This window comes from Artibeus jamaicensis, unplaced genomic scaffold (genome assembly GCF_021234435.1).
Source record: "Artibeus jamaicensis isolate MK-2021 breed Jamaican fruit bat unplaced genomic scaffold, CSHL_Jam_final contig_69, whole genome shotgun sequence".
NCBI lineage: Eukaryota > Metazoa > Chordata > Mammalia > Chiroptera > Phyllostomidae > Artibeus > Artibeus jamaicensis.
Window position 1 is genome coordinate 515,867 of NW_026521927.1, and position 27,681 is coordinate 543,547.

The following is a 27,681-nucleotide window of genomic DNA, read 5'->3' on the forward strand; positions in this document are numbered from 1 at the left end:
TGTAGCAAAGGATTTACAATAGGATTGAGACCCCGATCCCAAATTACAATACATCAGCGTGATTCATGTAACAGAGTGAGTTCACATCCCATGCTCCTCAGGAACCCTGTCTGTGTCCATTTCTCTGTGACTACAGAGGAAACTGGCTACTTCAGGGAGATTGCTCTGAGCTGCCTTCCTGATTTTCTGCCCTACTTACATATCTTCATACAAGTGAGACAATTTAGGAGTCTGAAGTGTTTTGAAACCAGGATTTGTAATCATACTGAAGAATAGATGAAGCAGTGTTCATTAGGCTAGGGGTCGGAGTATGTTTGATATTTGCTATAGCCATAGATGTTAGAGGCTTTAAATTTCTCATGTCCTTATGTTTGGATGCCCCTGCTGTCTTTTGGGTTCCCAAGTATTCATCATGAAACAGAGTCTGTACCTGTAACTTTTTCAGTTGCCACTACTGTTATTACATTTGAGTTTGGTTGATATTGGTAGTGAGGAATGGAGGAGAAGCATTCTATGTGTGTAAATAAATCTCACTATTTTGTGGACCAGCTGTGACCTTCACAAGTGTTTCTTAGTGTTTTTCTCCCTTGAGAAAGTCAGGGTTAGACCATATAGGCTAGCATGACAGGATTCTAGGGTGAGAAAGATATTTGATCACTAAAGTGGAAGAACAATGAATAAACAAGAGACAGCTGGCTATTCAGTAAAGAATACTCCCTGGGTTAGTAAAAGTTTTTTTTTTTATCCATGGAGCTAGGGCTCTAGGTTTCCTAAGCAAATTTCTACAGATCCACAATGTGAGGAAACTGACCCTTCCTTAGACCGTGGGTATGGAGATCAGGAATAATGGAAGCCCAGCAGATAAAAACTGGGTCTCCAAAGATTGAGAGCTTGGGAAACAAATCCCTGCCTGAAGCAGATCCTGTGAGTATATTCTATTCTCCTTCTAAGTCAGAGTGTAGACACCAGTCTTCTCTTGGACTCAGAGTATGGGGTCGGTCTGCCTCCTCCACCTTCACACCCTTTGCAAGCAAGGTTCGTGACTCTTCTCGTAAAGGCCTTTGGGACCAGAGCTACTTGCCTCCAGGGATCTGCCCCACACTTTGTTCTCTTACTGCTAAAGGTTGTAGCAAAAGACTTTAAAGAAAGATGATAAGGTTGAAAGGCAGCATATCTATAGCTCACTACAAGGCTCATGAATTCTCATTCTGAAGTCAGGTAGGCTGAGTGCAGTCTCATTATTGCTTAAGTAGTTGTCGATTAAAGCTAAATTATCTCAGACGCTCATTTTGAAGCATTTTATTTATTTCTATTATAAAATATCATGATTATTTCCTTCCATTCTTGACTGAAAAACCCAAAATTTAGAGAAATAAGTGAAATAGTTATTCAGGATAGTTAGAGTAATAGTCAGAGAAATAGTAAGTCAAAATAATTATTTATTATTTATCAAGTTAAAATTAATAAAATAAAAACATTATATCTAAAAGTATTTTAAGACTTTTGTTTTTTAAGATTATTTATCTATTTATTTATTTTTAGAGAGAGGGGAAGGGAAGGAGAAAGAGAAGGGGAGAAACATCAATGTGTGGTTGCCTCTCACATGTCCCCCCCTGGGGACCTGGCCAAAACCTAGGCATGTGCCCTAAACTGGGAATTGAACCAGCAGCCCCTTAGTTCACAGGCCCATGCTCAATCCACTGAGCTACACCAGCCAGGGCAGTACTTAAAAAGACCTTTAAATAGAAACTCTGGGAGGGTCATGCTGATGCTTGCCTTCTTTCTGCCTCCATCTTGGTTCCATGTTCCCACACAAAATGCCCAGTGAAGCCACAGAAACCATCCTGCTACAGAGCGGGAGTAGCCACGACCCAGCCTGAGACAAGGTCAGAAGCAAAATCTGACAGTGATGAATCAGTGCCAGGGCTCGAGGAACAACATTCCGCACAGGCAACCACACAATGAGCCCGGCGGCAGCAGCAGTTGAGATCAATGAACCAGTCAGTAAACAAAACAGAGTCAGAGTGAAAAGAAGGCATAAGAGGTTATGTCCAAACTGGGTCTTCAACTGCCTACAATGGTTATAGGGTCACTTTCCAGAAATCTAAGAATATCCTCTTTGTCATCACACAGCCAGATGTCTATAAGAGCCCACTTCAGATACCTATACCGATTTGAGGGAAACCAAGACGAAGGATTTATCTCAGCAAGCACAGCTAGCAGCTGCTGAGAAATTCAAAGTTTGTGGTGAAGCTGGCTGTCTCAAATGTTCAAGAAAACATGCAGACTCCAAATGCACAGGAGGAGAGTGAAGAGGAAGAGGTTGATGAGATGAGTGTGGAAGCTAAGAACATAAAACTGATTATGACACAAACAAATGTGTTGAAAGGCTGAAAAACAGTCTGAACCCTGAAGAAGAGCAGTAACAATATTGTAAATTCTATCGTGGAATTAAAAATGTAACCATTGAAAATTGAGGACCTTTTTTTGGTGTTTCAAAAAAGTAATTGTGGCTTGGTTTATAATTTGTGCTGTTTCTATCATTAATTAAGTTACGACTTCTTGTGGAATGAAAAAGTATTTTGAAATTTGTTCAAGATTAATCCCTGCCTTTAGGATATCAAGTAGCATTTATACTTTTATGAGTGTTGCACAGAATTTTAATTAATGGAAGATGGCTTTTTTTAGCAGGGAAAAAGCAAGTATTTTCTTAAATTTTGCCAGCTAATTTATGACATATATACCATCCTATGAGGCAAGTATTGTGTTATCCCACTGCTGGGATTATACCCTAAGGATCATGAATCACCAATTCAAAAGAGCCTATGCACCCCAATGTTCATAGCAGTGATATTCACAATCATGAAGTGCTGGAAACAGCTTAAGTGCCTATCGGTAAATAAGTGCATCCAAAAAACTGTGGTACATTTACACAAAGGAATACTATGCAGCAGAAAGAAAGAAGGAGTTCCTATCTTTCATGACAGAATAAATAGGAACTGTAGAATATTATACCAAGTGAAATAAGCCAGGCAGTGAAAGACAAATACCATATGATCTCACCTATAAGTAGGGCCTAATAGACAAAACAGAACCAAGGACGTGGAAATAAAGAACAAAGTGACAGTGACCAGAGGGACTGGGGATAACAGGGGAAAGAAGGGAAAGGGGCAAATCAAGGAACATGAACAGAGGACTTGTGGGCATGGACAGTGGGGGGAGATTGACTGTGGGAGTGGGGCAGAGAGCAGGGCAGGGGAGAGCAACAGGGAAAAAGGCAGGACAACTGTAACTGAACAATAAAAAACAGTATTGTCTTCAGGTGTTATTAGTGTATAGAATTATGTAAATTACATTGTTGTTAGATAAAATGGGTCTTTAACCCCACTGCATTTTTATACTGTTATCTCAGAAAAACAATTCAAATGTTAATCATCATCACAAATTAATTATTTAATTTTTAATTTTAAAATTGGAAAATTATAGGCAGGGTTTATAAATCACTGAAAGTACAAAAAACTGCTTAGAATTTTTTATTACAGAGGAAAGCAGTTCCTTCATTTACATTATGCATCTGAATTTCTATCATTCTTATAATAGAAATAAGTGAGACCAAAAGTTCTGTCAGGTGTTGCATTAGCCTGAAATAACTTGGATAAAAGTCTTGCAGTTGCCATGCAGGAGCTAATGAACAATTTTTGGTTTGATTGCACAGAATGAGAAAGTAGAGCACAGCCTGCTGTCAGGTGACACTCCTGCTTTCTAGGTCTTCTCTTACAAAGCTTGTATGTGACTCTGAACCAGAGCTGGGGCTCATTCTGAGCGACGTCTTTTAGTTGGTGGCTCACAACATGGACATTGATGGTTTGACTGACCTCTGTCTGGGACCACTGTACTCGTGGTGTGACCAGATGCAGACACATGTTAATTAAGCCAGATGCATCTTCATTGGGCAATGGAAATGGAAAGCTGGAACAGACCAGCTATTGCACTTTTCTATGTGGTATACCTCAAAGTTTAAAGCCTGCATCCAGCAAGTGAGGAAGTTATACATTTTTTACTTTCCCTTGAAATGTAGCTTTACTTTCTTGGTTTTCTTGATGCTTTTTGACCTTAAGTAAAATTGCCTTTATTTATTTTTATGATTAAAATTCTGAGAAACCTGTGGTGTTTCTATCTTAAATAGTATTGCTAATGTAGTCTATGAACTAATAACAACATAGAAAAAAGTCTCTGGAAGAGTCAGAAGAAATGACACCATTGTTGGAGCCAGTGCTTTCTAATTTTCCTTTCTCTGAGTTTATTGTACAGCCATAGGCCTTTGGTCCATATGTCATGGCTTCTACCCAGGACCTAAGTGGAAATTTATAAACTTTGTTCAGTTATAGTTCCTATGAATTGTACATAAATACAATATTTCAGTTTCCACTTAGGGTTGATTCAGAAATACTCTTCTAGATATAGGGCTTAGAATTCTAAGAATTTCATTTTTCGGAAGTGATAGGCAAAGATTAATTCTATGCTAAGATTCTATCTTACTGTGAGAAAATTGGGAAATTCTTGGTGACTTTTGAATTCTAAAATACATTACTGACATTTTATTTTAACTTGAGAATGCTATCTTAGTACTTTGGGCATTCAGTATTGGAGCTGTAGCATAACATGTTTCCTGAAAAAAAAAAAGCTATCTCTCTGGCAAAGGACACATTTGAGGTTTGGTAAATAAGTAGGGTGTAAATGGAAGCAGCAGTGAGGAATTATAAGATATCAGAACCTTTGGTTTGTATGAACTAGTGGGGGTGATTAATAATTGCTCCTCCCCAAACCCCCTTGTAGCCCTTCCTAATTCTAGCCCTAAAAAGTTTTTTTCTGAAACCCAAAACGCACAACCCTTACTTTACTGAGTCTGAGGCATATGAAAGGGAGAGGAGCACCGCTTATGTTTCTAGACCAACAAGCTACTGGAGCTCTGCTATGTACAGGCATCTCAGTCAGGCCCTGATGTCACCAGTCTTTTTCTGCCCCTGTTTTGCTTGTTTGTTTGTTTGTTCCTTTGATTATTCATTTTGTTTCTTCCTCTTCTTCTTACTTATTCATTTGTTTTCTGAGGTATTGGAGGCATTCATTTTGTTTCATTTTTCATTAACAGAGGCAGACAGACCCAGTGTTTTTCTCCTGGTGACCTGGGCTGGTGAGAGCTGGGTGAGGTCAGAAACTGTGGGCACAGATAAGGGCTCAGGACTGTACAGAGCCATGGCAAAGGAGGGGACTAACTAAAGACAGCAAGAGCCAGAGTGTTTTCCTTCTTGCCTTCAAAGACCCCATCCATGGTTCCTCAATGAGTAGTTAAAGGAAAGTGCTTGGTGGTCCTGCATGATTAACTACTCGGAAATGCCTAATAGATATAATCTGTGTAATATATGTGTAAGTGTGTTTATAAATATATGAATATTGTCAAAATATAAGGGCTACAGTGACTAGTTAACATGCAAGATTCAGAAAGCCAGGAGAATAAACAGCATTTTTCAAATTTAGTTGAAATGAAAAATATATTTAGTGACCAAAAAAACCCCTCAAAGTCTCCTGAAAGAGGCAGATGACTCCCAGGTTAGAAACTTTTAACTATAATCTTATCTAGTATATAATCTTAACTGCTATATAAAAAGAGGTGTGTAAATCTTTAGAGAGCTGGCCAACAAAAATGTATAGGGGAACAAAAATAAAAACCAGTATAAAAATAATAACTCACTCTGTTGGCTTAGAGTCTAGATATGCTTTGAGCCTCACATAATGTTTATGTTCAGGCCAAGGTGATCCTTCTCATTCAGATGGATAAATAAACCATATATGACCCACTTGGCAAGATGATTACTTAGTATGATGGCACCAGCTACTTGCCTCCACACAGTTCATTTTCTGTACTTTTACCTGATTGATATAAGGGAAGAATTTATTGTTCACATAAATTAGTATTATAGTTACAAATCTCAATGTAAATTAATGAATAAATACCCTGGTTTCCATTCTGGTCTTGTGTGCTTTTCTTTTAGTCAAAATAAGCCTCCAAGAGCCAATCACATCCTATAAAATGAACTGGTCACCTTCTGGAGCTCAATAATCTGATCAAAGGCCTGCATGTTTCAATCTAACTAGTTCTAGTTGGCCTTACCCCTTTAAACAATACTCCACAGATTTCTTTGTATGTATACATCAGTGAATGTACCTATGTATGTCTTGGTACTTAGAGTTGTGTGTGTTTGGCTATGTACTCATTCATTCAATACTGCAAAAGTACTAAGAATACAAAAGTAAAGTAATGATTTCCTTTTTTTCTGTTTCATGTCTTCCTCTTTCACACTCATATCTCATTCCACATCTACAAGATTCTGTGCAAAGTAGGTATTCAGTTGTAGACTCTTGGAAAGGTGAGAGCTGGAAAAATCCTTTAGCCATCCAGCCCTGCCACATCTTCATATATAAGGAGAAGCTAAGGTTCTCCCCTGGGTTAAATGGTACATGAGAAGGGGTCAGGGACCTCACTAGCAAAGATCCTATGTATGCTTCGAATTACCCTGATAGCATTAGATTAGCGACTATATATTTTGTGAACTAAAGATCCATACACATGTACTAATAAGAGATTTTGTTTTACTTCTAGGTGTATGAGACAATCTGCAAGATGGGTATCTGATGAGTAATGACTGATAATTCTATGGCGTATATTGAGACAACCAGAAATAACCTTTTAAATCAGAAGGGAATATGTTTTAAGACATGTCACATTCTGTTTCAGGGGTCCCTTTCTCTTTATGGTGCTGGTTGGGGTGGGGTTATAGTCCTGCAGTCAACTTCTCCTTTCCTTGCCATCTGTTCTGCAAGCCTCCTGCTGGGGACCCAGATAGCAGTCATCACTCAAGGCGGAAAACATACACCCTGAGTGTCAACATGACTCAGCATGATTCAGCATGGTTGCCCTGGTGCCAGATCCTTGCCTACAATGACATGCAGGTACTGAATATAGGGAGCATGACACTGACTCAGACTGGGGCCCTGGAAGTTAGGTCTATGCTTGGACTGTGGGAAGGCAACGATAGAGGCTTAGACAAACATGGAAAATGAAGCTATTTAGTCAGAGCTGAGGAGACTAGAGAAGATAGAGAGAGCTGGGCTTACAGAAAGTACAGTCATCTAGGAAATGTTCTTAGAGTATCTTCATTGTTTAGACACTAATTTTAATGCTTAAATCATAAAGAAGAATAAGATATGTATCTTGCCTTCTAGGAGTCCTGGTCAAAACAATAGTTAATTATAATACAGTTTTATATTATCTTACACACTTGATAAAGATTTATATGGGAGGAAGAAAATATGATTCTCTAGGTTATTCTTAGGAAGTAAGAAATGGACCAAATGATTTCACAGAATTAAAGAGATTTAAGCTGGGCTGGGAGAGATGGAAATGAATTTTTTATGGTTGAGAATCCCTGTTCTCCATCTCCCTTATGAGTTATATGGAACTGCTAAGATACAGTGGAAAAGAGTGATTTGGTCTAAGAGAGAAGATCCGCTGGCACATGGTCAGAGGAGAAAACTTCATCACTCATCACAGTCCTCCTGTCCTCCTCTCTTCAACATCAGAGGTTTCATTAGTAAGACTTGTGGGGTCAGGAAAAATCACATAGAGGAATAAAGCATCAGATAGGGTGTGCAATGAAGACAAGCCCAATCCTAATAAAATAGAAGAATCAATGCTTTAGCCAAATGTTGTCATGAGACATTGGGAGGGACCAGTGAACCCAAACTCTCTAGTTCCTAATATAAGCTTGAATAAGTTGCATAATATCTCCACATCTCTAAAACATTGGATGAAATTATGACTTAGTTCATATAGTTGTTATGAGGAATAATTTCATTTATTGCATAAAGAAGTAGGTACACAGTATATGCTCTGTTACCTATTGTTATATTATAAAAATATACCTATAACTATGAGAGTCACATCTTACTTTCAAAAAATGATTAAAAATACAAATACTTTGAGGCATTTCTTTTTTATTTTCCTTTATTTTTAAATAAATAGTATATATGTTTAAAGTGTACCATATGATGGTATGATATACATATACATAATAAAATGATTCCTACAGTAAAGCTAATTAACATATCTTTCCTCAGAGTTATCATTTTGTGTATGTGATGAGAGAACCTGAGACCTAATTTCTTAATAAACATTTGATACTGTATCACTAACTATAGTCATCATGCTGTGCATTAGATCTCCAGACTTATTCATCCTACGTAACTGCAACTTTGCACCCTTCAACCCATATCTTCCTATTTCCCATCCTTCTACTTTATTCTTCTATGTTTTTTACTTATTTATATTCTATATACAAGTAAGATTATGTAACTTTTTCCTCTTGTTTGTGCCTGGAATTTTTTTTAACTTTAAACATTGACACTAGATTCAGTTTATTTTGAAACACTATTCAGTGTTCCCTAAACAATTCTACAAGAGATACTTAGATAATAGGTCATAACGTTGCAGCTTCTGGTCTACCTTCTCTCTCTCTCACCCTCACGTTTTCCTCTTCCCTTATTCACTGTCCTTATCCTAGTGCCCTTCTGCTAGTCTTCCTTCGACCAGTGAGTGTCTCGTGAGGCAACCTAAGACCTTACAATGTGGTATAGAAGGAAAAATATCCATGGCCAATTTTTGAGAGTAAAGTACGTGAACTCAGCCAAATACAGATGACTAGGACATTTCATAAAATTGATGCTGGGTTTCTTTCTTTTTTAATTAAAAATTGATACTGAGTTCCATTCGCTTGCAGATGAAAAAGCATATAAAGTTCACACATTGAGAAGTCTTACATTGGTGACATTTGAGAAGACTCTTGTTCTCAGGCTCTGCAGACGGAGGTGCAGGGAACTTGCAGAGTTTTATTTTTTGTGTTTCTAAGTTATCACACAGCACTGCTCCTAGCATGGTCTAGTGTCCTCAGTGCTCAGCCTTAGTTAGAATGTCACACAGACTTAGATAAATAGATGCGCACATGTTTGGAGGGCACTGAGTTTCTAAGTTACTGCAGGGTAAACAGGGAAGCAGTGGGTTAGGACTGAGTTGTAACAGAAGAATATAACACATAAGCATTCTCTTCTGCAGCTTGGCCAAGAGGTCATCTGGACAGGTATAATTCTCCAGTGGTGTCAGGGACCTACCTATGTAACCTATAATTTGACAATCTTTGTCATGAAAGATGGAGCCTCCTTCTATTCTTAACTTGTTTCCAGTTGTTTTTTTCCTTCTTCTTTCAAACTTGCCTAAGGAGATGTAGCCACGTTGAGGAAGTCTGTCTGTGACCGTGGCTTGAACTCTGATCTCCAATCTCTAAGCTGTGAAAATGGGCAGTGGAGGGCAAGGATGCCTGCTTCTGTTTATTGGGTCCACGGTGGGTGTCTGTGCTGGCATTTTGTTTTGTAAAAAGCACAGTCTCAGGAGCAGCAGCAGCAGAACCAGGCCTCCATCCAAGCCTCACTGCTTATTAGCTCAGTGAGCTTGAACAGTTTATTCCATCCAGACCACCTGGGTTCAAATCACTAACTGGATACTTATTAGTTATATGACTTCAGGAAACTTTCATACATTTCTGTGCCTCAGTTTCCTCATCAGTAAGAAACATTCCTCCACTTCTATTAGTATGAGAATAAACTAAGATAGTTCATATAAGCTACTTGAATTCTATCTTAATACATACTAAACAATCAGAAATATTATCATTAGCATGAATTACAAATGTTCAATAATACATATTTTAAGGAGCTACCATATTTAATGAGTTTATTTAAAAACCCTGGAATGGCACCTGACGTACAGAAAGGTTTCAGTAAGTATTAATTCCCACCCCCTTTCATTTCCTTCTGGCCTAAATCTGTTTCTTCAAGTGTCTATTCTGTGGTCTCGAGTCCCTTAATTATCCTGTTTTCTGCTTAACTTCTGTTCAGATTCTTAGTGGACCATTTATGCTTCAGAATCTTGGGTTGTACATGCTTCCAGTAAAGTGAGATTTTCTTTAAACTCCAAAATTGCCATTGGCTGCATTCATCTGTGCCCTGTGGCTTTAGGTGCTTTGGCTCTTAAAGCTGAACTCTGGACTTTGAGCACAGTACCCGGGAAGATGGTCTTACAAGGGGAGAACAAGGCTTCTGTTGTACAACAACTCAGGCTATGGCCAAATTAAATATTGGACTTTGAGTCTGTCTCTACATTTAAATAGTGGTTGGTGTTATTTTCTAGAACCCATCTGCTACTTTGAGACCTCTGGTCCCTAGGACACCTCTAGCTCTGGCCTGAATTGCTGTGTGTACTTCTGGACCCTCATAGTAACCCCATGAGATAGATTCAATTTTTACCCTTATTTTGTAGATAATGACTGAGCTCGGAGGAGCTAAGGCATTGCCCCTAGTTAATGGGAAGCCTCATGGAATAGTATAATGTAAATTGTTGCTGTGCTGTGCCTCTCTACTCTTTCCCACGCTCACCCAGAACCTCTCTATCTATCTCCCCTGAGACTCCCGTGGGCTCCACCCAGAGCTGTCAGCTGGACCGGACCACTTATCTGAGCCTACACACCTATAAACCTTCTGGGTCCTGATAGCTGGCAGTTAGCCCTGGCTCTGCCCTCCCTGCAACCTCTGATAGACACATCTTACACACCAGCTCCCAAAGTCCCTGTGGGGGACCTTGTGTTTGCTGAGTCACAATGTTTCCTAAGTCCAAACTCTGAGAGACTCCTGCTCTCAGCTATACTTATTAATGTCTCCATTTCCACTTCCTTCATCCACAGCCCAGTTCCCATTTTCCCAGTCCCATCCATCAAATACTCCTCAGCAGTTCAGGGAAGGGCTATGAGCAGAAAATTCAGTGTCTGACCCGGGTCCAAGCACTAGCATTGCCACTTACATGTCTGACCTTAGGCAAATGCTCTGACTCCCCTAGCTTAGCCTTGTCATCTAAAAACAAGGATAGTAATTGTACCTATCCAATGAAGTCAGTGTGAGGATAGAAAGAGATAGGACACACTAGAGAGCAGTAGTTTAATTGATTGGACTTTAGAATATAAAATGTCTTAACACATAATAGATTTTACCATCCATTAACCCTGTCCCATTTATTTCAACACACCAGTTGATTATTTGATTAATCCAATCAAAAAGTATGGGGAGAGACTTCTTTTATGTTTTTCTATGTGTGCACATGACAGGAAAGCAGAGAATAAAATATAATGGCAAAGGTCTTCACAGAGCTATGTGAGTCTTAGGAATTCATCAAGATCAACCTCACTTAGGGTACAATTCCCCTCTGAAATACCCATCATATTTGTACAAACACAGGTGAAACTTTCGTGGGGAAGAGTTGGTGGCTTTTCCACTGAGCCCTTGTTTTTGTGAGACAGCTTAATTTTCACAAAGTTCTTACAAAAATAAAAGCCCTATAATTCCGTGTCACATAGCATAACTCAAATCTCTGTTTCAGAAGACAGCCTTTCACAGGAGAACATTCACACATTTGTTAAACCCAAATTATGTGTGAAGCAGAGAGCCACAGTCCTTGACTCCACCACACCAACCACACCCCTTCTTCCTGACCTTAGACAAATAAATTAAATGGTATAATTTATTCAAAGTGCCTGGCATATAACTTCAGTTATTTTTATTATTACTGTTACAAATGAACTGATGCAAAGTGCAGAATGAAATAATTTGGGACTGTAGCAAGAATGATTGCAGTTAAACACGATAAAAGCAAATATTTCTAGTGTATTTAGCATATATGTCACTATTTTAAACTCTTTGGATCTATTAGCTCATTCAATGTCATAATAATCTTATGAGGATGTTAAAATTCCATTTTACAGATGAAAAAACAGACATACAGCTAGTAAGAGGTGCTCAGCTGCCTGCCACTCAGGCAGTTTGGCTTCAGAGATTATGTTTTTAATCATTGCTCTTTACTGCCTAAGACTTCCCTGAAACGAAAGGTTTGAATTTTTGAAATGAATTAACAGAGATGGCTATGTGAGGAGGGTGTCAAGTTCTTTCCTAATGTGTATAAGGACAAGGGTGAAAGGGACATCTCTTCACACATCTAGCACCCAGTGGGCCGGGCAGAAGAAAAGAATTTCATAGCTGAATGAGGGGACCAAGAAACATCTGCTTGTTCAGGAATATTAGGGTCAATGACAGTCCAAGTTTAAGAGTTGATAGAGCTGATGAACCTAATCAATAGAAATTCTATGTTGGGAGAAGGTCCACAGAGTCCAGTCTACTGCTTAGAGAAGAGGAAGCTGAAGCTCAGAGAAGGGCGGGGACTTCCTCAGCCTGATTGAATTCACCATGGAAATGCCCATGAGAGGACTCACATTTCCTGACATACTGTTCAGGACACTTGGCTAAAACTGCTCATCTTCAAAGAAGGAACAGATGGCATCGAAAATACTTTAGGTCATTTCCATGCCCCAGCTAGGGCTGGGCAGATTCCAGGTTATTTTCTTTAGAGGTAAACATATCATATAAATACATAAATAAGCAAACCCTGCTCAGGGGCTGGGAGGGAGAGGTTGCCCCTCCTAGGTCCTGGCCATGCAGATAGTGCTATCAGAGCTCTGACAGGGCCCCATCCCAGTGCTGGGCCTTGGAGTGAGTGAGTTAGCCTCACACAGGCCCAGCACAGTCCATATCATTCTGACCTGCATGCTAAGTAGGAAAGAAGAAGGGATCCTGGTTATAATCTCAGGCTATAGATACAATCTCCCTAAAAAAAAAGAACAACACTCAGAGGTCTATGTTACCCTGTCTTCCCTTTGGTGTGCCTGAGCCCCAGAGTGCTCTCTGTTCTAAGGTGATGGCAAGGTCATTGCACCATGTGCTACCTCATCCAAACCTCCGTTCAGGCAATAGGTGCTTCTTTTGTATAATTGTCAAGGATCATTGAGAGACTTACTCTTTTAATTTTTTCCTATTTTTCTTGCTTCAGTGGCTCGGTGGGGAAAATGTATTTTTTTTCACACATTGACAATAAATTTAATTTCACAACAACGTTGTTGGGTTTGTGCAAATTCAAATTGCTAGTGCCTGGAAAAGTTACATTATGGTGAATAAAAAAGAAAGCCATTATGAATTCAGAAAATAAAAGCTATCAACTCTGGACCTCACCTTTTTATCAATACTATATTATAAAACTACCCCAATTATTGTGATAACACATATATAGCACCTTGGCATATGACGGACACATGGTAGAAAATCAAAGAAAAGCTTTAAAGAGTATTTTAATGACAAATTTCTGACACCACCTGAGGGGTAGTAGACTGTAGACAATATACAGTTAATGTTCCAAAAATATAACTAGGGTATGATTAGGGTAGAGGTCAGAATTTAATTTCTTGTACCCCAAAAGATCTTAAAACAGAAGCAGTGGGGACTAGAATCCTATATTCCCTCTTCAGCTGTCCTCAGATAGACATCTCTTCAAAGAACTAGTAGTCCCAAAAGGCCACTATCTAAAGGTAAATATTGCCTTCAGAATAGAGATGTCATTTGACAAAAAACCACAGGCTTGTCCTTATCTTGTTCCCTGAAGCCATCAGAGAGGTGACCCCTGCCTACCTTCAGCGTTGGAGAAGATTTGAGAAGTATTGGGTTATGTCCTTTGGGTCGACATACTTTTCTCCCTCATCTACCAAGTTCGGTTCTCTTGTCTACCTCCAGCACCCATTGCAGTAGGAGTGGGACTGAAAGTGCTGAGAAGCTGGGAGCTCAGACCAGGAGAAATAGGAGAGATTAGTGTCCATTCCTTAGTAAGAGGCTCCTGAGTCTTCTCGGTCCAATCATTTACGAAGGATAAATTGTGGATCAGAAATTGTTTTCAAATCTTTTGGCTGACTTTGACATCAGCATCAAACCTAGGCACTGATAAATTAACCAAGGCCAGGTATGCCAGATCTGTGACAGTCATATTTTAAACAGAGGAGGGAGACAATCATGAAATTAAGTATTTATTTTATTTATTCATTTATTCATTAATTCATTCATCATTACTTTCATCCATTTATTCATTCATAATTAAAAGTCTTAGAGGTTAGTATAGTATGTTAATGCTCAGGGCCTCTGTATATGTTGTGGGGTAAGGAAAGGGCTTGGGGAGTTGGAGGTGGAACCCAGGTAGAAGTTCAGCTTTTCCGCCCCCTTGTGTTCTCCTCACTACCCTGCAAGTCTCTGTCCACTGCTCAGCCTAATTTTGAGACTTTGGGGGAAGTAGACTCTGCCTCTCTATGTTTCAAAATCCTCATACTAATCAGAAATAATTTTTAAAGTAGAAGAATATTGTCACATGTATGAGGCAGATATCTAAAGTTAAACAAACTGCCATTTGAATGCCATCTATACAGGATATTAGACAATTTAATCAACTTCAATGAATCTGAAGTTCTTCAGTATAAAATTTGTATAACAGTGTCTGCTTTCTGCTGTTTAAATTAGACCTTAATTATCAAGTGCATCAGTGGTATTAGTATAGTGCCCAGCATAAATTAATAACTCTATAAATGTTACAACATGAGAATCTATTGTCAAATCACCGTATAATTAAGCATTATTTATTGTGCTTTTTATGATTTTTTAATATATTTTACTGATTATTCCATTACAGCTGTCCCATTTCCCCCCTTTCATTTACCTCCACCCTGCACACCCCCTCCCCCACCATTCCCCGGCTTCCATACAGTTCAATTTTCTGTCAGTTCTGGCTGTTATTTTGTTTCTAAATTATTGTCCTTATTTTGATTAGACAAATAAGTTTGGACAAATAAGGTTGGTTAGACAAAATAAGGTTGGACAACTGTGTGAGGAGTCACAGTGTGTCTACCTACTCCTCCATCTTGGCCGGAAGTCCCCCAGTTTTTTTTTTACTAGATAATGATACATACCCTTGTATAAAATACTGCAGATAAGTTAATTAATGAATAATTTCAGAGACTTTGTGTTCATAGAAAATTTAGAGGTTTATATAGTCTTTAAAATTCTAGTAAATGACTTTGTTGCTTTTTCTGTGACATTTCAGTGGTGAGTAACATATGAGATAGCTTATTCCATTGGTGTGCACCTCTGATTGATAACAATGTCTTTCCCATATTAATCTAAAAATGTACATCCTTCTAACTTATAGAGATGATTTTAGTTATTTTATATAAAGGAGTGCAAGATAGGGAATATTTTTCATTCAAAATACAGAAATGTTTCTTTATACAGAAATGTTATCTACCAAACTAATTTTATCTCCACAAATTTTAGTTCTTCTAATCCATTTTTTCATTTCTATGATTATAAGGTCTTTGTCCTCTTTATTCTGTTTCTCTCTTTTCGATTTCTCCTTATGTATAGATTTCTACCTCAATTTGTATTGAACAATAGACTAGTGAATGAATTTTCAACACTTAAAGATAGATTTAGTTAGAAGTACCTAAACAACATAAATATTACCTTAAACATTTGTTTGTTGCATTCATATGTTCCACATGATAACATGCTTGTGAGATATGGAAGGAGAATTACTGGTACATTTTTTTCCTTTAAAGTCACAACATATTAGTCAACCCCTGGCGGTGTGAGCTGACCATATTTTCTATGATTCTGAAGGCTTCCAATTAGCAAGCTGAATTTTCTTATAGCTCATTTCTACATAAATCGATTCTGTGTTTGCATGTCTTTTCAACTAGATTATACAACCCTTTAAATTAGGGAACATTTATAAAATATTTTATTTATTGATATTTAGAGAGAGAAGAAGGGAAGGAGAAAGAAAGGGAGAGAAATGTTAATGTGTAGTTGCCTCTCACACACCCACTACTGGGGACCTGGTCTGCAATGTGCCTTCCAGGAATGTGCCCTGACTCGGAATCAAACTGGTTACGCTTTGGTTTGCAGGCCCACACTCAGTCCACTGAGCTACACCAGCCAGGGTAAGTTAGGAAATATTTTGTTTACTTTTGTTTCTCCACTACTTATTATAAAACCTAGAACATATTAGGTACTTAATAAGGTTTGGTTAATGGATAAATATGAACTTATCTGTGAAATATTTATTAACTGCTTACTATGAATACACACTTATCACTGAGATTCAGAGAAGTAAGTAGAGGTATCCAGGTGCACTATAGAGGAATAGACTGCTACAAACTCAAAAAAAATCAACAACTCTATAGACATCAGAACAGTTATGAGCTAAGTGGCACACACTCACACAAACGTTATTCATAAATATACCCTGCTCACACAGAGAAGCACAATGTTGATCTTACACATGCTCTCATAAGCATAGCCTCGCCAACTGTCTCCTGTCTGTTAGGGTCATCCCCTCATACATTTCTTGAATGCCATAGCTTGAGTTACCTACCCTTCACCCAAGTCTTCAGTGGATAAGGAGTGTCCCACTTCAAGTGTGCTAAATGGACTGAATATTTTATTTCAGTTTTTGGTGACAAAACACAAATGACATAAAACTCTCCCCCTCACTTGCACCAAAAATTCTGTTCATATGGATATATATGATTAAGTCCAAGGTACGTATACAATAGGATTGAGTGAAACAGACATGCTGCACAATTTCCTTCTTGTCCCACAACAGGACACTCAAGACTGTGGGCACTCTAGTTGGTGTCATCCTAATGTCTGCACTGCCAGCATAGCCAGGAAGTAGCACATGGGCTCATGAAGACTGTGGTCATTCTGAATAAGGAGAGAAGTGTGCCACTGCCAAAAGAATGGAGAGGTAAATAATAAAGACAAGGATAGAAAATCCAGAGGTAAATTGCCTCTGAGCCCAGGAAGCCAGTTAACACGAAGGGAGCAGTGGTGCTGTTAGACCACATGGCTTTGCAAGTAGAGAAGAGTTTTTTCAGAGTTTATGACCTCTAAATACTCAGCATTCTTTTTTCTCCTCCATCTTATAGCACATCATCAGACAATATTTCCCTTCCAAATGTATAAGATTTTGTGGATTGTCTCACTCTTAATTATATATTCACAGTCTTTGCTTGAAATAATTAGTAATAATATTAATCACATTAATATCAACAATTTACCCTTCAGCATCCAGTGTTTATTCTGTCAGTCACACACCTTTTCATCTATGTTTCTGGTCTTTTCTTTGAGTTCCCCAAATCATTCCTTTGGCTCTACTTCATTGTCTCCACTATCTTATTCCTTCTGTTATTATTTTTCATACAGACCATTTATGTATTTCTTTCTGATTTGCACTAATTCAGATTTTCTTTCTTGAAATCAATCAGATATTTGTTTCAATAATTAATCACTAACGAAAATGATTGATCAATAGAAATGAGTCCATCAGTATAAAATGTTTGAGAAACATTGTTATCAATATTGCCATCTCAAATGGCCTATGAATAAGGAGGTGACTTGTTCAGAGAAATCAGAACACATGGGCATAGTGGTAAACTCATTTTTGAAAGGTGTGATTTACTCAGTGGACTTGGAACTCAGAACATTTTTAATGCTGTGAAATATGTGAGACCTGTAACACCAGAGACAAAGTTTAAAACAGGAAAAGAGGCAGGAATTGAGAGTCCTTAAAAAACATTCAGGAAGACAGAGTCCTAGTACAAAGGTCTCCTCAGAAGCCAGAAATCTACTTACACTGAGCTCCATATTAAAAAAGAAAAAATACAGGAGCATCTGAATGACTAAAGCAATACCAGAATATAATCATTGAGTGCATAAACTTTGCACAGGCAATTCTGGAAAGAAGGTAAAGACAAACAGATATGTAAAAATACATTGCTGGTGGAGACAATCATATAGATATTCTGATATTTATTCATCAAGTGAAATTTCTTCACATATAAACAATAAATTTTGTGGCAGTTGATTATAAAAACAATTAAAAAGAAACACAAGAAAAACATTAGTTTTTTTCCAAAATCAGGGAGATCTGTATGTGCCCACAGTCTTTTAAATATTGTTTACTCTTATAAATATCTCTACTGCTACCTTCAAAGAGGAATTCAGGAAGAATGATGTGATAGCAATTTTTGCACCACCTCCATTTCATAAAAAAACTTTGAAAACAAGAATAAATTTCCCCCAAGAATTTGGCCTATGGTAGCATCATTAATAATAAGCAGTGGTTTATAGGGGGAGATGAGTGGAGAAAAGATTAATGTGTTTTAGAAATGACCACCACTCCAGGGGGTAGTCAATAACGAAAAAGTCAATCTAGGAACTGAGGTGACAAATACTCTTTTGATATGTAATATGCACACATATATGTCATGGAGCCACAAACAAAAATCTGAAAAAATCTTAGCGTTTAAGTGATTGATTAAATCTTACCTTAAGTATGAATTAAGGTGAGAAAGTAGATGTGGAGAGAAACGTCGTGAACCTCGGAAAACCTCAATTTTAGTACAAGAAGAAAGGTCTCAAAAAATATGGGTAAAGAAGTAGGTAATATAAGAGGAGAGCAAAGGTAATCTGTTATTACAGAGGAAGTAAAAAAGAAAATTTACAACATTACATAATGCTATAGGTTAATAGTGGGAAAATGTCAGAACTGCCAAGAAGATAAAAACGAAATGCATTTATTGTTTTTGGCTAATAGACCTTTGGTAATCTTAACAATTTCAACAAAATGGTAGGAATAGATGCCTAATGATTGTGAAAAGCAAAGTGAATAAATAACTAGAAAGTAAAAACAGTGTATTATTTAAATTCTTCAAATGAGAAAACTGAGCCTTCAAGAGGTTAAATAATTTGTTCAAAGTCACACATGTGGCATAAAGGAACTCAAACTCAGGTTTATGTGACCCTCAAGCTCATGTTCTCAACCTTCATCCACTGAATATAAATGGTAGTTTTCCTGTTCGAGATTATTAGAACATGTATAAAGGACACATGGACAAAGCCAAAGGGGGTGGGTTCGAGGGTGGGAGGTGGGGATGGGTGAGGAAGGGGGGCAAGGTTGGGTGAAAATGGGGGCAACTGTATTTAAGCAACTATTTAAAAAAATCAGTAGTCAAAATAGTTTTAACTTAAAGGGACTTGACCAGTTTAACAGGGGTGTCTTTCATCAGGTTTAATGTTGTAAAAGAGGCAGCCCATCTCTAAAATTTAACTGTCAAAGTGAGATACTATATCACAAAAAAGAGTGACCACCATGAAAGTCATAGATTTTTCACAGCTTTTGTTCTTCACACATGACTTTTGATCAGTCTTTCCTCAGCCATAAGAATCTCTGAACCAAGTTTGCCAAGTAAAATGGGGAGGATCTGGGGTGGAAGTTTTTTTCAGATTCCTAGATGTGTTATAGGCCTCATGGACAAATTATGTGGGGCAGAGGAAGATTTTGTGGGATACCCACACTTTATGATTTGGGTTTACATTCAGCATTAATGGCTTGAGTATTTTACTCTAGGGCATATTTTTCCCCTTATAGAATTTGTGGAGCAATGATCCAGCTTCAATAAATCAGCCTGAAAAGGTTTTAGTAAATAGCCATACAGATTTAAATAGCCATACCCAATGCCCAATTTTAAACATTTCAGGGACTAGATTTCATTCCTTTCCATATTGTTCTCTCTCCCCAATATAGATCACTATCTAAAGGATGACAGAGGCAATATTTGTTACAGAGAAATCACTAGTTCTAATCTATTTTCCTGGGGATGTACCTACAAAGCATAGATTTCTCATATGCTTAGATCTCAAATTATTTTATTTTATTTTCTCGATACAGCCTTGACAATAATTTCCTGTCAATAGAACAAGGAAAACATTTATTTAAATCATGAGCAGAAAACTCACTTCTTCCAGGAAACTTGTCTAGTTTTTTCCTTCAAGAGTTTAGTTTAGACAACAGAATATTCAAAATATTTAGTTTAGGCAACATCTGGGAAAAGATGAAGAGACACATACTTGTATTTACATAGAATCTGGGAATTCTTAGATGAATACATTGCAAATTTGAAAAACTCTTTAAATTCTTTTTTGTTAGTGATTTGTACCTTCTTTTGGAAAATATAAAATGCAAATCGTAGTCCCAGAGAGTTTCCTGACTCAAGTCAGAGGGTATTTAAAAGGACATTAAAAGAAGTTGATTCAAAACTAAACTTAAATACTCCTATTGCATTATGAGAGTAATTAAAAGTTTTAAAATTAGAATTTACTTGTAGATAATAATAATCACAAAATTATTTCTGTTGTTATACGTGTGTGTATTACCACATGCACACACACATGTACATGCATATTCACACATTGATGCAAAGGTATCAATCTTTCTTAGAGATGATTTGTTAGACTTGTTTTTAAATACACTAAGGTGGCTAATTCCCAGGTGTATTTGAAAGAAGAAATTAAGTATGAAAATTTTCAGTTCCACATGGTCTTCCTCAGAAATCTGTGACTCTATCTGTGAGGATATATGGGCACTTATTAAACAAAGCCTTTGGGAAAAACAGATCAAAACAAAACAAAACTTCATTTTTCAATGCTCTTTGCTCCAAAAGGAATCTAAGTGTCAGTTCTTTATCTTCATATTTATGTGTGCATCTGATTTTCCATCTTTAATCACTTGCTTCTTATTATAATTTATGTATTACCTTGAGTGTTTTGTTTAGATGGCTGATTTAGAATACGCTTATGTTTTTTCTTGAACACACTTTAGTGAAATCACTCAGTGGAAACTGATCTATCTTACTTTTCCCCTGGATAACAGTGCAAAGAGCCATGTATAATGAGCTGTTTTTTTAGTGTCAACAGCTTAATTTTTTTCTATTGTCTTGTACCCCATAACCCTTCAGTACCTACTGACATAAACCTAGGTTTTACTATGATTATCAATAGTCAGGCAACAAGACACATCTACTAAAAATTATTTTAATATATGACTATTTGGTAACTTTGTTGCTGTACTCTCTTAAAAGCTTAATGCTACAGCATAAAATACTTCCTTTGGTCACTTTTAATAGGTCCTGACTTTATCATTTGGACTTTTATTCATCCTCGAATTTCCAGAATATGTTTCAAAAATATTAAAATTTATTTGTTTAATGGATTTTATACATAATCAATAATTGGAGCTGATGACACCAATGTTCTTAAAATAAAACATTCCAGAAACTTGATATTATATTCATCTCTTTCAAACTTTACTTTCACACATTTTCGAAAATACCTGCAAAGCTCATTAATTTTTTACTTTACTTTTTTATATTTTTCATTACAGTTGACATATAATATTTCATTAAGTGTACAAACCAGTGATTAGGCACTATATAACTCACTAAGTGATCACCCATTAAATCTAGTAGCCATCTGACACCATACATAGTTATTATAATAATATTGACTATTCCCTATACTGTATTTTAATCCCCATGACTATTTTGTAATTACCAATTTGTACTTCTTAATCCCTTCACCTTTCCCACCCATTCTCTAAATCATGATCTCATCTGGCAACCTTCAAAATGCTCCCTGTATCTATGAGTCTGTTTCTGTTCTGCTTACTTATTTTGTCTTTTAGATTTCAAGTATAAGTGAAATTTCCTGACATTTGTCTTTCTTTGTCTGTCTTATTCACTCAGTACAATTTTCTCTACATCCATCCATGTTATGCAGATGGCAAGATTTTACTCTTTCTTAGGGCATTATCTTCAGTTTACATATGTCCCACTTCTTTATCTTTTCATCTATTGGTGGACACTTAGATTGCTTCTTTACCTTGGCTATTGTAAATAATGAAGCAATGAGCATATGCATGTAAATGTCTTTTCAATTAGTGCTTTGGGTTTCTTCAGATAAATCCCAATGTGGAACTGTTGGGTCCTTCTTTGTCTGTTGTTAGATAGCCATTGTTTTAAAGTCTATTTCATCTGGAATAAGTTTGTTACCCCATCTTTTTTGTTTGCTTCTTTCCATTTTCATAAAATAACTTTCTATCCTTTGACTTTCAGTCCCTGTGTGTCTATGGATCTGAAGTGTTTATATTGTAGAAGCATATGTAAGAACCTTCTTTTGTCATCCATTCATGCACCATATGTATTTTGATTAGAACATTTAATTCATTTGCACTTAGTTGTCCACATGTATTTATTGCCATTTTATTATTCATATTTTCATCTTTTCTTCTTCCTCATGTTAAAGATTCCCTTTAACATTTCTCACTGTACTGATCTGTGATAAACTCCTTTAGCTTTTCCTTGCCTGTATAGCTCTTCACTTGTCCTTTGATCTTAAAGGATAGCTTTTCTGGGTAGATTAATCTTGGTTGAAGGTCCTTGTTTTTCATCACTTTGAATATTTTGTGCCAATCCCTTTCCAGACTGCCAAGTTTCTATTGAAAAATTAGCTAGTCGTTTTATGGGAGCTCCCTTCCAGATAAATAACTTATTTTCTCCTGCTTATATTAAAATTATTTTTGTCTTTAAACTTTCCCATTTTAATTATAATGTGTCTTGGTGTGGGCCTCTTTTGGTTCATCTTGTTCGGGAGTCTCTCAGTTTCTTGGACCTCTATGTCTATTTTCCTCACCAGGTTAGGGAAGTTTTCAATCATTGTTTTTTTCAAAAATGTTATTAATCCCATACTCTCTCTCTCTCTTCTCCTTCCTGCACACCCGCTATGCCATTGTTGGCATGATTTTTTCATGTTGTCCCAGAGGCTCCTTACACTATACTAATTTTTTTAATTCTTATTTTTATTTTTGCTGTTCTAAGTGGGTGTTTTCTTCTTCCTTCTGTTCCAAATTTCTGATTTGATCCTCTGCTTCAACTACTCTGCTGGCAATTCCCTGGAAGCTATTCTACGTTTCTCTTAATATATCCTTTATTTCTGACTGCTTCTTTCTTATGCTTTCTATCCCCATTTTTTGTTTTTATTTCTTTTTTGAAGTTCTCACTAAGTTCATCCACTCTTTCCCTAAGTTCACTGAACATTCTTATGTCTAGTGTATGTACATTGCTTATCTCCATTTTGTTTATTTCCTTTCCTGGAGTTTTATTCTGTTCATTAATTTGGGACACATTTATGTCTCCTCATTTTGGTAGCTTCCCCATGGTTCTTGTAGGTGGACCTGCTATATTCCCAGGCTTGTTAGAGTAACCTTATATAGTAGGTGGTGTCCTGTAAGGTCCAGTGGCACAGCCTCCCTGATCAGCTGACTTGGGCACTCCAGGTGCCTCTCCACCATGTGGGCTGTGTACACTCTCCTTATATAAGCCTTGATTGCTGTTGGCATTTCAATGGGAGGGATTTAGCCCCAGGCCAATAGGCCCCAAGGACTGGCTGTAACCACCATGGAGGATAAGCTGTGCAGGAGCCCACCCCACTGAGCAGAACTTAGTTTAGTAGGACTTTGGTGCCTGCTGAGTCCAGCCCTTGAGTGTGTTTCTTATGGAAAGTGGTTGAGAGGTAATGCTTCCTCACGGTCTGAGGTAGGCCCCTGGGTGAGTTGTCTCTGGAATCTTCTGGGAGGTGCAGCTGAAGGTCAGCTACCCCCTGTGCTTTGCCAGGGGATTCTAGGGATGAGCTAAAAAGAGATCTACAGGTGACTGCCATTTGTGCTGGATTTGGAGGTGCTCTAGAGAGGCCAAGCTCTGATCCAAGGCCAGCTGGCTGCTGTTAGTGCTGAGCCTGGGCACTTTTATCTAGAGGTACAGGGCACACCAAAGGTCAGATGCTGCTTGTTTGAGAGAGTTTAAGAATGTCAGCAGCATAAACAAAGCCAGGCTGTTTGTATGGAAAAAAAAAAAAAAAACCACTGGAAATGGCTGTGGTGGGCTTACAACTTTGGTGGCAGGGGGAATCTCAGGAAAGAAGTAGGGCTAGATTGATAGAGACTCAGTTATGGAGCCCACCTGCTGGCTTTGTTGGAGAGGATTCAACAAAGGAAGAGTGGCCCCTGCCATCACTTCTTTCTGGAGAAAGCTGTCCCATCAGCTCTCATTCTGATGTCAGACAATTCATCTCCCTTTGTATATGCTCCTGAAACCTTTCCAGCTGCTGCCCCAACACTGGAGTTCAGAACAAGTCTGAGATGGTCAGTGTGAGGGCTGGAATGGGAGTAAAAGACAGAATACTGTACTTGAAAAATAATTTAAATAAAAAAATAATTTAAAAAAATTAAAGAAACATCAGGGACACCATCTCTCTCATCCTCAAACCCTGCTGGTTTTTATACCTGGGAGTTATGGGGGCTTCTTATCCTGGCATTGGAACGCGGCTTGGGTGACCTGGTGTGAGGCTGGAACTCCTTGCTCCTCAGGGGGTACCTCAGCCACTGATATATCCCTCCTGATTTTTATCCACCACAGGAGGGTGAGGTACCAGCCCCTTCTGCATCTCTGCCCTTCCTGTTAGTCTCAATGTGGCTGCTATTTTATATTTTTAGTTATATGACTTTGATTCAGCTAGACTTTAGGTGGTTCTGAATGGTGATTGTTCTGTAGTTCAGTTGCGATTTTGAGGTGGTTGTGGGAAGATTTGAGTACCGCATTTAACTTCACTGTCATCTTGACCAGAACCCCAAATCTTGTTAATTTTAGATATTACATATATCTCCTATGTACTGACTAAATTCAATTTTACACAATAATTTTAGCTCCTGGTGTTTCTTTCTAAAACTGGTAAACTGTCTAATGATTTTGTCCTTTCCTGCTTGTCTCACTGGAGTGGACGTAGTATGTGAACTTATAGTTGGTAAATATCACTGAAATCATGTCACTCCCTGCTTGGAACTCTTCAGTAGCTTCCCAGGACACTTTAGATGTGCAGACCCTAGCAAGAGCCAACAAAATGCTATTAATTTTAACGTTTTCCTCCCCAGCCTCTCCTTAGAACTGTCACCCTCCTTGTGTCAGCCACATTTTTAAAAGATTCCGTGATCAATCCCTACAACTTCCTCACCTACTACTTTCTTCTTAGAGCATCCTTACGTATATTTTCAAGAATACATTTCTAATCCACCCCCAGTTCTCAGCTTCTGGAACCCTCCTCAGGGAAGCTTTCTCTTGTCTCAGGCTCAGTGTGATCCTTTTTGAGACCCACATCCTCAAAGCAGTTTGTTCTTTACATTTTTGTCACTAGTGTCAGGGATTATTATAAATTGAAGTTTCTTTGATCTTTGACTCCCCAGTGGGTTGTGTTCTGCACAGGCCTGATTTTATACCTTCCTGCTTGCAATTAGGACATTTTTGTTTAGCATTATTCCTGTCTCATAACTTAAAATATCTGCCCACTGAATAACTAGTGCTACTCCCTTGAGGAGTGATTGACTTTTCTCCAAATATTAACTTATAATAAACTGGAATGTGTAAAAAGAAATTATGCAAGATATAATAAAATAAATAATTGAATATGACATAAGTAGTGAGACCTTTATCAAATGGCCCCAAAATCTTAATAAAACAAATATAATTAAAATTATTTATACATAACATTTTTAATTATATACATATACACACAAATACAAAAACTGAAGATATTTACAATATTGAAGGCTTACTAGGATTCATTTGTCATCATACAGTAGCACAAATAAATTAGGATATCATGAGCACCCTCCTAGGACAATAAGCAAAGAAGTTTAAAGATAGACATGTAAAAGAATACAACAAACTAAAACAATTGCCAAAATCTGTGCATGTTATCAATAAAAAATAATTAAAATACAAAAACCATAATATCAGATTGTACTTTATCTTCCATAAGTATTAGGAATATTTTATTCTCTACTTAGCATTTAGGGAGAAAAACACAGCATAATGACAAAAAAAATCAACCCATGAAATTAACAAATGGCAAATCAATGAAGTCAAGAGCAGACATTTAAAGAACCTCATAAATCGCATCATACCATTTGAAGAGGCAGAGGTTGCCACAGAAGGTTTTGAGACTTTGTTCAATATCTCTGATCTCAATTCAGAGAAATCTCTGATCCCTACTTTGTTCCCTGGACAATCATTTACAACAGAGTTTAACTTCTAAATCTATGTTTAGCTAAAAGGCGGAGGATGCCATGTTGAATTTGTTTAGTCTTGATGCTATAAATGATAGGATTCATTAAGGGAGGAAAGAGAAAGTAGACATAGCTCATTATAATGTGGACCACTTTTGGCACATTTTTCCCAAACCTGTAAATGAATGACAGACCAATCACAGTTACATAGAAAATGAGGACACAACTGATGTGAGAAATACAGGTACTGAGGGCTTTGGCTCTCTCTTCACCAGACGCTATACTCATGACAGTTTTAAAAATTAAGATATAGGAGAAAAGAATAATCAAACCATCTAAGAAGACTGTTAAATAAATCAGAGCTACAGGGTAAATTCTATTGAAAGTTATGTCAGCACAGGCAAGTTTCATGACATCTTGGTGAAGACAGAAAGCATGAGAGAGAACATGAGAGTGGCAATATGGATATGAAAAAAGACGCACAATTACAGGTATAATGGATATAAAACCCCTCATAAAAGCCCCCATTCCTAACTTTACCACTTGAGTATTGGTAAGAATGAAAGTGTATCTCAAGGGATTGCGAATGGCAATAAAACGGTCATAGGCCATGGCCAGCAGGATACCTGATTCTACAATGGAAAGAGAGTGAATAAAGTAGGCCTGCAGGAAACAGCCTCCCTGGCTCACCTCACAATGATTCAACCATAAGACACCCATTACTGTTGGCATCGTGGTTAATGTCACCATTAGATCTGTTCCTGCCAGCATGGCAAGGAAATAGTACATGGGTTCGTGGAGACTGTGGTCCTCCTTGATGAGGTAGAGAAGAGTGCCATTGCCAAGAAGCACAGACAAATAGACAGCAAAGAAGGGGATGGAGATCCAGTGATGAGCAGCCTCCAGGCCTGGGAAACCAGTCAGCAAAAATGGAGCATCACTAATATTGGGCCACATAGTATATCCACAGGTGAAGAGAAAATTTTTAGAAGTCTTTAATCTAGGAACCCAGATATTTCAGTAGTAAAATATCGTGGTAGACTCAGTCACAATCTCCATAGTTGGGAATAATTAATTGCTATGATTACTAGAGATTTTCAGGTATTACTTGAGATGAGGAATGTTGGTCTTTTCCTAATTGGAAAAAAAATATTAGTTTGATGATTAACATTTTTTTCAAGTTAGAAGAAATAGTTTCATTAATTTTTCTTAAAACATTAGCTGACTATAATGTGTATGAAATGTTTAAAAATTTTTGTGGCAACAGTAATAAGAATAACAAACAAGATAAATAAATACATTTTTGAAGTGTTTGTTCTATGTCTGTGAAATATGCCATTGGTACTTTAATCGGTATTGCATTAATTATATGGAACCATAAATGACCCTGAATAGCAGCTGCAATTTGGAGAAAGAAGAACAAAGTAGGAGGGATCACAATACATGATATCAAACTGTATTACAAGGCCACTGTAATCAAAACAGCCTGGTACTGGCATAAAAACAGGCACATAGACCAATGGAAAAGATCAGAGAGCCCAGAAATAAACCCAAGTCTCCATGGGCAACTAATATTTGACAAAGGGGGCAGTAACATAAAATGGAGTAAAAATAGCCTCTTCAACAAATGGTGTTGGGAGAACTGG

At 37.5% G+C, this 27,681-nt stretch overlaps 2 protein-coding genes and 1 pseudogene across 2 annotated transcripts in view; 1 reads left to right on the forward strand and 2 right to left on the reverse strand.

Moving 5' to 3' along the window:
• LOC119055773 (hemoglobin subunit epsilon) overlaps positions 1–27,681 on the reverse strand; it is a 55,551-nt gene that overhangs the window by 2,083 nt on the left and 25,787 nt on the right. The gene's annotated exons all lie outside the window — the stretch shown is intronic.
• LOC119055767 (nascent polypeptide-associated complex subunit alpha-like) lies at positions 1,818–2,463 on the forward strand (annotated as a pseudogene).
• Positions 26,054–26,992, reverse strand: LOC119055725 (olfactory receptor 51B2-like). Its single transcript, XM_037153997.2, has one exon. It carries the CDS (start codon positions 26,990–26,992, stop codon positions 26,054–26,056), a length of 939 nt encoding a protein of 312 aa, XP_037009892.2.

Coding starts and splice junctions, on each gene's coding strand:
- LOC119055725 (XM_037153997.2), bottom strand. CDS start 26,992: ATGTGGCCCAATATTAGTGATGCTCCATTTTTGCTGACTGGTTTCCCA.